The sequence below is a fragment of the Centroberyx gerrardi genome, chromosome 12 (genome assembly GCF_048128805.1).
Source record: "Centroberyx gerrardi isolate f3 chromosome 12, fCenGer3.hap1.cur.20231027, whole genome shotgun sequence".
Lineage (NCBI taxonomy): Eukaryota > Metazoa > Chordata > Actinopteri > Beryciformes > Berycidae > Centroberyx > Centroberyx gerrardi.
This window is the reverse complement of record NC_136008.1, coordinates 7,214,618-7,225,371: the sequence shown is the minus strand read 5'-3', so window position 1 is coordinate 7,225,371 and position 10,754 is coordinate 7,214,618. Positions and strand designations below refer to the sequence as shown.

The 10,754-nt window shown below is 41.1% G+C and overlaps 1 protein-coding gene and 1 long non-coding RNA gene across 2 annotated transcripts; both read right to left on the bottom strand.

Moving 5' to 3' along the window:
- Positions 1-1,105: 1,105 nt before the first annotated feature.
- On the bottom strand, positions 1,106-4,331 carry LOC139917944 (uncharacterized). The gene is made up of 4 exons (XM_071907180.2): positions 3,745-4,331; positions 2,796-3,095; positions 2,404-2,500; positions 1,106-1,927 (listed from the first exon to the last, which is right to left on the bottom strand). The coding sequence occupies exons 1-4, from the start codon at positions 4,127-4,129 to the stop codon at positions 1,498-1,500; spliced, it is 1,212 nt and encodes a 403-aa protein (XP_071763281.1). The 5' UTR covers positions 4,130-4,331; the 3' UTR covers positions 1,106-1,497.
- Positions 4,332-7,946: 3,615 nt separating this feature from the next.
- Positions 7,947-10,118, bottom strand: LOC139917948 (uncharacterized). The gene is made up of 3 exons (XR_011784944.2): positions 10,021-10,118; positions 9,791-9,875; positions 7,947-8,976 (listed from the first exon to the last, which is right to left on the bottom strand). It is a non-coding gene; the product is annotated as an uncharacterized LOC139917948 (long non-coding RNA).
- Between the last annotated feature and the right edge of the window lie 636 nt (positions 10,119-10,754).

The following is a 10,754-nucleotide window of genomic DNA, read 5'->3' as shown; positions in this document are numbered from 1 at the left end:
TTTGTTGAAGACGCCCTTGGGGGCAGGAGGGGTTTGTTGACAGTGTGAGGCTGTGACAACCCACAACAACGACTTTAGGAGAGAATACAGAAGGCAGGAGGCATAGAGCTAAAAAAAAAAAACAAATCTCCAGGAGAGACAGGCTACCTCATTATAATATCTAGTCAAATAAGATGCACTGCAGCAAAGGATCTAGAAAACGTTTTATTCGTGGTTAGTTATGTCTCTTCTTCAGTCAGTGTTTATTTGGAGAAACCTTAATACCCCGATTACATCACCTGAATGCATGTCACGTGATGCAGCAACAGTACACTACATAAATACATTGATAAATACAATGAGCATGTGAATCCACGAGTTCACAGTATTTGATATGTGAATTGTAAATGTTTAAATAAAATTATATTTAAAAAATAATGTTTTATGTTTTTCATCATTTGTGCATGAGTTCCATAAAACAACTCAGTTTTAAAACAACAAACCCTTTATTTGAGTCCATAAGGTCATATTGCTTCAGGTTTAACTGCAGGGACTCAAATACTTGGCTGATACCTCCTGATAAAATGAATGTTAGTAGAATCACAGACGAAATTGTTTGAATTTAATGACAAGATTATTTGATTCCTACGGGAATTTGTGCAGTTTTGACCAGTGTGGTATTTTATTTTCTTGGCATTTCCCTTTGAAAGATACTTGTTTGGTTGAACTGTAATTATCCTAAATGTTAGGGGGAAAGTAGCCTAGTTTTCATTCACTGGTAATTATATCTACTTGATGATTCACAAAAAAAAATACTATTAACTTTAAAGAAGTGTTTGGATTTTTGTCAGTGAAATTTTAATTTAATTAATTGGTAATTGATCACCAATTGATAGCATCATGAAGAGATGTTCAAGATGTTGGTTCAAGCTCATATATCATGACTGGTGCTGTGTGATTTTAATGAAATGACTGTAAATTGGACTCCAGGGGGCGCCAAATTGATAGGGCTGTTCTGACATGAGTGACAGTGTGTACAATGACTTCACATTGGCTCCTCAGATTAAATTTATTCATTCAATCAAGCTTTATTTGTAACAAGCATTTTGTACAGGCATGCAGTGTGATATACAAAATAAAGTCCAAATGAAAAAAAAGAATAAAACTAACACTGAAAAGTTAGTAACAACATGGTTTTGTAATGTGAATAATGTGAACACTGGATGTGTGTCCTCAGTGACTCATAGATTAATAATTAAATAATAATTAAACCATGAAAAAACACCAATGCAAGCTTTCCATTTCAAATGACCAATTTCACAGCATTCTCACCAGACTGGAAGATCTGAGACAAATCTCATATCACCGTCAGTACATCTCAACAGAAAATATTACAAAATACAAACATCCCCATGGTCCGTTCATTATCCTACGTCGTTTGACACACTGACATGAAGCTCTCCTTATGCAAAATAGAAAACCCAGCATGAACTCAACCTCAAACTGCATTACTGTCTATCAACTACACATTATTCCTCCAAGTCCCCCACTGTTAGCATGTGATCCGCCTCCGCTCGGCCCCGCGGTTTCCCCGGACGGCTTCGCGTTCTGGAGCAGGTGGGTGAGTTGCGCGGGGTCGGTCTGGAGGCGAGACGTTTTCCGGGCGTAGTACCTCCTGGACGCCACCCTCCACGCCTCCCTCTGCACGGTCTGGGTCGCTTCAGGCAATTCAGATATCAGTGTCCTCTTCCTCTTATCCACAAAAGAGACTGGCAGCAGACATGGAGAGTCTGTGGCGTGGGGGAAGGGGCCGTGGTGTGCGGGGCCTGCCTGCTGGCGGGCCACTTTCCGGGCGTAATACCGCCTAGACGCCGCTCTCCACGCTGCCCTCTTCTGCCTCTGGGCCTCCTCCGGCAGCTCCGACATCGGCACGCTCCTCTTGCCATTCCTGAGGAGGTCAAGGAGTGAGAATGTATTTGCAGAACTACTTGTCCATATTGAACCAGATCCTATCCTAATTGTACTGGGAGTGCCAGAACACACATCCATATTAAAGAGAACACACATTCTTTCCTATGGTTTAATTAGAGCTAAAAATGTTTGATGTTTTGGAAGAAGAAATAAATGTCTACTGTCAAATTAGGGCTCAGTGAACTGACCAATACACTCCACCTTGAACAAATAAACTTATCTTTAAAGAATGGACATGCACAATTTGAAAATGACACTTCCTTTGAGGTCCTTGTGTTTCACTACATCCTCTTCTTATCATGCACTATTTATAGAGCAGGTGGGGTGGGGATGGGGGGGTGTTTGCCGGTTGTATTTAATCATATTAAGTTAGAATCTTATTCTATAATAAGCCCACACAAGCCCAGCCCATAAGTATCCTGTTGGCTGGTCTGTATCTGCAGTGTAACCCACCTCAGGCGTTCTCCCTCCTTGATTGCATGGTGTCTGTCTGGATCTGCATAAAGTTTCTCCCTGAACTTCTTTATTCTCTCTCTGTTTTCAAGTCTTCCTAAAGGAGTCAAAAGGGATGAACACCTTCACAATCATGCAACAGCAGTATCACCATGCTAACAGCTTTTTACATTAATGGCAGTTGGCTGAGGCTCTTCTCTTGAGTTACATGCACTAAATGCAACAGTAGAATAAGTTTAAACCTAGATCAGTGACATTACAAGCACTCAATAGGGTGTGCAAGCATCAAAGCCACATCACCCAGACAACAGATGTAAAAAAAAAAAATACTCAAGTCCTTAGAATGTTAACAAATAACAGAAATGACTGGAAATAACTTAAGAGTATTTTACTTTTCACGCTGGGACTCGGTTCGTCCTGACACGGAGCGCCTGCGCTCTCCTGACAGTCCTCGAACCTCTGCTCACTCATTTCCCACTTGATTAAGACTGTATCGATATCACAAGGCTCCTCTTTTACGATCAGGTTGCCGGGTGATGCGGGCAGATTTCTTGTCCCCTCTGACACGCCCGACACCTCTGAGGAGTGCGAGGTGCAGGTCCGGTCCAGGCCCGTCCTGCTGGGAGATGACGGGGGAGCCGACTCGTGGCTTTGGGAAGAGAAGTGTGAAGGAGGTCTTGCGAAAAGGCCTACTGTGGAGTGAGACGACAAAAACAAAACAAAAAAAACAATTAAACTGCATCAGCCAAGTTTCTGAAACAGACACTTTTTAATCAGTGAATAATATCTTGCACTCATCCTCAACATACTCTCATCCTGGTAGTAGCAACCTGGAAGTAGCAGGTTTGCCAATACTGTCTTCTTTAAATCACTCTTAAAAACCCACTTTTTCAGGGTTGCTTTGAATGAATTTGATTATTTTGAATCTACTTATGACTGCTGCCATAAGTAGATTAAGTAGATTGCTGTTGTGTTAAAGATGTTTTTTTTTTCTTAGCTATATATATTTAATTTTTGGTTGCAAAGCACTTTTTTGAAAAGTGCTCTATAAAGAAAGTTATTATTAGGGATGGGGCGATATATCGAAATTCAATATATCGCAATGCAAAAAAGTGACAATATGTATCGTGGACCAGAAAAATGAATCAATATTAGCTCCATTTTATTCTAGTAATCACAAATGAGGTGGCTTGCCCATCACAATTTCACAAGCTCTCCATCGAAATTATAGCATGTGCACCTTGTAACAACATTTTTACATTGCTGTTTACATTCTAGCATTCTAGCATATCATCCCATCCCTAGTTGTTATTATTATGATTATTATTAAAGCTTACTCACATGAGATGCTCATTTCACACTCTTGCTCTGTTGTCATCTCACTGTCAATGCAGCTGGGCTCAAAACTGCTCTGCTCCTCCTGCTGAGGCTCATTGGAGGTGTGTGAGCTGTCGAGGATGTGTTCATTTCCAAACAGTCCACATGTGCGTCCCTGTCGCCGCAGAACCTGCAGCTCACGTTCAATCTCCTTCGCTCTGCACTCCAGCCGTTGGATCTCTTTGTCCCTGTCGGCCACCATCCTTTGGTATTCGTGCGTCCTGGCACTGTTGACACTGTACAGCACGTTTATGATTGAATCTATCGCTAGTCTGATCGCGTTTTCGATCACAAGAGCTTCCTCGTCGCGCAGGTGTGGATGCATAGTTCGGTTCTGAACTAAATTCATCTTTCACATCAGCTGTTTGACGTTAGCAAGCTAAACGGGCAGCCTACAAGGATGTGAGGATACGTCGCTGCGCCACACTGAGTCGACGTTATTCAAATACACACACTCGTAAATAAAAAAAACATGCAAAGTAGTTCGCCTTAGAAATAATACAGGAATCTGAGGCTTTTCTACAATGTAAAACACGAAAACATCAACACAGCGAGCCAGGGATGCTGCTTGCTTCCTGTGTCTTCTTCTTCTCTGGTATTTTACCCCTTCAGGTGGACCGGAGGCCACAGCGCCACCTGGTGGTTACATTGGCAGCTCAACTACAATTAAGCTTTATTGGTCCCCGTGGGGAAATTGGGTCGTTGCAGCAGCAAAATAGGATACTGCTGGGGAAAAAGAGAAATAGATTATAAGCACAAATATAAACATGTATGGGAAAGAATATGGAGGTGTTACTAACAGATTCGATTGCTTAGCCTACTTAAATATGAAAACATGTATATAGTATGAAATAGTGGAAACATTATGAAATGTATAGTTAGAGATAATACAAAAGAATAGTAAGCCTATATGGGAAATATATGGGAAAACAGAAGAAAGAAGTTTAAGATTTAAAGCAATATGATGTGCAAAAGTGTATCATATTCACATTAAGAAGTCAACAGAAGGCCATACATGTGTACAGAAAGTTTCATGGTGTAGATGTGTCTTTAAAAAAAATAGCAGCTCTCACTGTCTCTGTATCAAATATATTCATTCCTCTAGAACGTCTTCAAGGACCCCTGGTGGTCCCTAGACCCCACGTTGAGAACCACTGGTCTACAATAGGCCTACTCGATTCCACAATCACAAAAACAGCACAATAATTTAAAAAGTGAATTGGATGTAATGTGACTTGATGTAATTTAATTGAATGTGAATTGAATATAAATGTGTTGAAAAATGAAACACCATGTTATAGGAACACATCTTTGACACATTGTATTACCTAGCTATTGTATTATTTCAACACATATTGGATTGGTTCATTAAAAAACAAAGATCAATAGTATGGTTCTTACACATGCTACCTTTTCAAAACACAATACTTCCACTGGTATTTTATGTATTGTGATATTTGTTGTTGTGCAAAATAATCATACGGTATGAAACAGGGTTGAGGCCCTTTTCACATTGTCATGGTTACAGCTTCCAGATTGAGAAACCGGTGCGTCACAACTTCCTGTGTGATAACAAAAACAACAAAATGGTAATGGTTACTAGCACTAGAGACATAATGTAATAATGTTATGCAAATGAGGTGATGACTGCCAAGAGATGACAGCAGACGAGGAGAAACTGAAGCTAAAACTCACTTTCATAATCAAAGAGGGAACTTGTAGCCGTTCAGTTTAGATCCAGGAGTCACTGAAAACAGGTCAGCAAGTCTTTGTACTTTTGGTTGTGGAGTGATTTAGTGAAGGCTATAGCTGGCAACAGGAAGTTGTAATGCACCGGTTTCTCAATGTGGAAGCTGTTACCATGACGATGTGGAAAGGGCCTATTCATGAATGAACTCATGAATTCCAATTCAAATGTGTAATTGAAATTGGAATCTGAAAAAACCTACAGAATTGGGACTGAATTGGAATTTCAGGAAGTTGAATTTAATTCAATGAAATTCCGTGAAATTCCATGTTTATTTGTTTTTTCTTAACACATACCTGAGATTACACATAGTGTTATAGCCTATATTATCAATACTGAATATCATAAAATGTTAATGGTTCCTTTCAGCTGGTATTTGATACATAACATGTAATCACTACACATAGCCTACATTATGATTGAATGTATTTGATTTAACTGTCTTTTATTTGATTCATAATGTTTGATTTATAATGTTTAGCGAGTCAAGACAAACTCTCTTAGAAGTGGAATTTAATGGAATTTAATGGAATTCAATTCTGTTTCCTTAGAGCTGGGTGACATTCCAATTCCAATTCCAACTTAAGCGACTGAATTGTAATTTACTATGCATTCTCAGTTCAGTTCAAACGGCCCCGACCCTGACTTCGAAACACAATCAGCTGCTCACAGCTGATGTTGCCAAAGAGTTGAGGACCATGCCCCCATATGGCCGCCAGGGGGTGCGTTACGTCACCTGAAACTTTTCAAGCCCTTTATTTTCCCCCAGCCTTGTGTAGAAACCCTGCTTTAGTTTTTCTTGCCGTTTATTCTCTGTGCTGACACTCTGCTCCCCACCGACCCTCACTGTGGTCCAGTAAACTTCCCTCACATAGCCTACTTCCCATTTCATGACTGTCTCAATAGCCTATCAGAAGGCTCCTCTAACATCAGTTCCCTCTGAAGCCCCTGCAGCCTCAGATGAAAGAGAGGCAGAGGCGTGCTGGCTGGGACAGGCCGGCGGGGATGATGTGTTGTGGCACTTGGAGGAAATTTGTGGAGGAGTTCTTCTTCCACCAACTCCTGATGAAGAGATAAACTGAGGAAAGTCAGTGGGCGGGTCCCTCCAACCACCTGTGTGTGTGTGTGTGTGTGTGTGTGTGTGTGTGTGTGTGTGTGTGTGTGTGTGTGTGTGTGTGTGTGTGTGTGTGAGAGAGAGAGAGAGCGAGAGAGTAAACGTGTGTGGGTGGCGAGGTGAAGCTGTGGTGGTGGCACTTATTATTCTTCGTTTAGCTGTGCTCACTCACACACTTAACAATTAATTTCAGTTTTAATAGGCCTACTTGCACGAGAGCTTCACTTCACACGTGGGCTCTCTTGTTTCATTTCCGCGGTTGACAGCTTCACCAAAGTTTTCCCTTTCCCTTCCCTTGAACCTGGCCATAGACGCGCCGGCGACACCGCGACAAAGTCTATTTTCTGTGTAGACGTAATATTTTCAATTCGCTTTCACTTTTCTCTAACTTGCACTCGAGGCTCCTGATCTCTTTATCCCCGTCTGCCACCATCCTCTGATCTTCAGTCCCTCTGCAGCTGCTGGCACCGCACATCACGTTCAGTACAGTGTTTACTGCTGCTCTAATGGCATTTTCAATTACAGATGCGTCCTCGTTATGCAAACGTGGGTGCATTCCACGGACAGTCAGGTTGTTATTCATCGTTATTAGTCACTCAACACTGTAAGATGATAATACTTCTCTCTGTTTTGCTCACTTGGCTGCAAACGACCGACCAACGACAAAAGCAGAAAACATCCACAGTGATAATCTGGTGCCAATGGCTTAAAATTGCTAAAACGCTCTCTGACGCTTTGCTCAAAGAAAATAAAATACCCATGAGGAAAGAAAACAAATTCAAGCCAATGGATATGCTTCTGCTTGGTCTTGTCCCTCTTCCTCTTTTGTGCATTATTGCGATTGGCAAGCCAAAATGCGCACTACCGCCAAATGCAGGATGTTTGCTGAATTATTCTAAATACCGGTTCGAGTTGCCTTCACAAACTGCGTGTGGCTCAAAAAAACTGTTTAGTCTTTCTTATTTTACATTGTATCAAGGCCAGAAATTATTTTGTGATGCTTTTACTAGAACAGCCTCATCCAACACACACTGTTTGTGAACAATTAAATTAAAGGTGCAATAAATCAGATTTTTACTGCCCCATGGCATAAAATGACCATTACACTATAGCCTGTATCTGTGTGGGGTCGATAGGGTTGTTGATCAATACCAACTGAATCAGTGATTACAGTGAACATCAGTGATGTTCAGATTTTTGTCTTTCAAAACTCACTTTCCGACCCAAACTCTATTTTGGAACAAAAACTCCCCTCCCACTGGCATTTAGAGATGATTAATGAATCTTTATTGAAATGTGCAGGTATTAAAAACATGGCATGGAAACAAAGTAAAGAGAAAAGTTTGGCTACACAAAAATACATTTCATAGAAAGTTGAAGTGAACGTCAGCTACATCGCCATGATGTACAGTAGCCTCCTGCAGTCAGTATGGTACTAACACAAGTGGAGCTTAGCTAAAGCAGTGGCAGTCATGTCATGCCATGTCATGTTTACACCACAAAAAGAGGGACAGTGGAATATATTGATTGGGCTTGGAGGAAATTCAAGGCAAAAGGACAACAAATAACCTGCCTGCTGCCTCGGCTTAATTCTACATATAAGAAAAGCACCAACTGGAACACATCCACAATAACAAAGCGAGTGTGTGTGTGTGTCTGTACTTGTGTGCGTACATTAGTAAGGGTGTGCTTGATTGTGAGCCTTTCCTTGGTGTAATATACAGCGAGAATGCCTTGCCCATTCTCATCAGGGTTACGAGTCTAAGTCAGCTCTCTTTCCACAAACCAGCTGACCGGATCATTTCTGATTCTTAGCTCTCATCCTTCTGCAGGGATGCGGGTGGAACATCTAGGCTACTTCCTTTAGTAAAACGGGAATGAGGCCTGCTGCTGTTTTGTTAAGAATGCAGTAATCATCACAGAGGCATTGCGGTAGGCTAGTAGGTACAGGACTGCTCGGCAAGCTGCACTCTGGGCTTTGGGTCAGATCCTCGCTCCCGCAGCCCGAGTCGGTCCGGCTGGTGTCCAGGAAGTCTTCAGGCGAAGAGGTGACAACAGCCAGCTCCTCGAAACTGAACTTCAGGGCGGCGCAGGGGAGCTGAGTGTAAGACGTGTCCGCTTGACAGTTTCCAGTTAAATGAAGGGGGGCCCCATCCATCCCAGGTAAGCCGACATAAGAAGTCTGACACTGAGTGAACATCAGCTGTGTTACTGAGCAGTCCTGCAGCTCCTGGTCCTTTGTGATGGGTTTCGGCACAATAATCAAAGCATCGGTTGTCACAATTTCGTCTGTCTTGTATTGTAATATAACATTGCCTCGAGGTGAAAGCCATTCCTGTAAATACAATAGCATTGAGACATGCTGTTGATTGATTGATTTACTTTATGTGATACTCTAGAATTCATCAACAAGAATACAGGACTATAACCACAGGGCGGCATGTTAAAGTCACATGACTTATTTCCATTGGGTCTTTGGCTGGGTGGCAGGAAGAACTTACTGATATTACAACATACACATAACCTATATGTGAAAACTAAATACATGATTCATCACTATAAATACAAAAAATTCCCATACTGGCTGCTATGCCAACTCGTTTGGTAACCAGGATGCTAGCTGGCAATCTTCCTTGTTTTCTCCTTATACATGTATACTTATTTGAATAAAACTTTTCAGCCAGTGTTGATAACTGATGTATGAACGCTACAAATGCTGTTCTATGGATAGATGATCTTCATAACTTATGTCCCTTGTGTCTTGTGCTTTTGTATGCTCTTATCTTTATTGGTTTTATGCTAATTAGGCCTTTGGCTGAAAGGAGAACTTCCACTCTGGTACAATAAAGTTAAATTGAACTGAACTGAATTGAATTGAATTGAATTGAATTGAATTGAATTGAATTGAATTGAATTGAATTGAATTGAATTGAACTGAACTGAACTGAACTGAATTGAAAGCCAAAACATCTTTGAGGACTTCACTGTGATTACTGCTGACGACCGCATCACTGTCTTACCTATAATAAGAACACCCTGTGGGGTATTGTAGCTTTAATATAGTACAATCTTCCTGTAAAAGTGACTGCTAAGTTACATTCTGTTGTTAATGGAGACCGTAGAAAAGTGGAGTTGGCTTAACAGCTCACCTGGAGATTGCCTTTGTGTTCTTGAAATAGAGGTTGGAAGAAAGGGGCCGGGGATGGTGTGTGGAACAGAGTTTTTATCTTCATTCTGCAGTACACATCATGATTAGAAAGTTATATTTTACAATTTAGGCATGTAGCTGACACAGTTATCCAGAGCTGAAAAATGAGTACAACAGCAGAATAAGCTTAAATTCCTAGATCACCAACATTTTGAGCTACAGACCAGTTACCTTGTGGCGGGGTTGTAGAATATAAACAGCAGGACTGCTACAATCACACATACTGGGCCCACAGACTTGATCAAGATGAGTAATATATTTTCTTGTTCAGGGTCAGGGTCAGGTTCTAGGTAACAGCACATAATTAGTGAGGCATACTACAGATATGACAGTAAGACATTTAGGTGGGTGATGTCCAAAATCTGATTCTATTGTTCTATGTAGGCGGTGTTGGAAAAGATAAATGCTTTGTTTGAGGGGAGCTGCTGGTCTATCAGATTCAGACTCACTTTACTCACTAAGTACTTGAAAATTCTTGGTAATTTTGGTGCTGAAACAACTCAGCAACCTAAATAGATTAACAGTACATACACATAACATGACTGACACATAATACAGGAACCACAAGACCTCACACACAGTGCAAGACATGCAGCAGACTGTAGACTCTACACATCCATGTGCAACATCTATGTGCATGCCATACTTTACAGTGTGGCAGCAAGCATGTACATTGAAGTGTAGTGAGAGACAAATGGAGTACTGAGCCAGTGTGCCATGAAGCCGTTACACTGAAGAATAAATGGCTTTTTACCTTCAGCGGGTTCAGTCGTCCAACATATCGGTTCACTCCATTCACTCCAAATTGCTTCATAATCAGTAAGAGAAGGCTTCACTCGAGATTTCACTTTGATGCAATATTTAGTATGTGGTTCAAGTTGAGATCTTTCAATTGAAGTAGAATT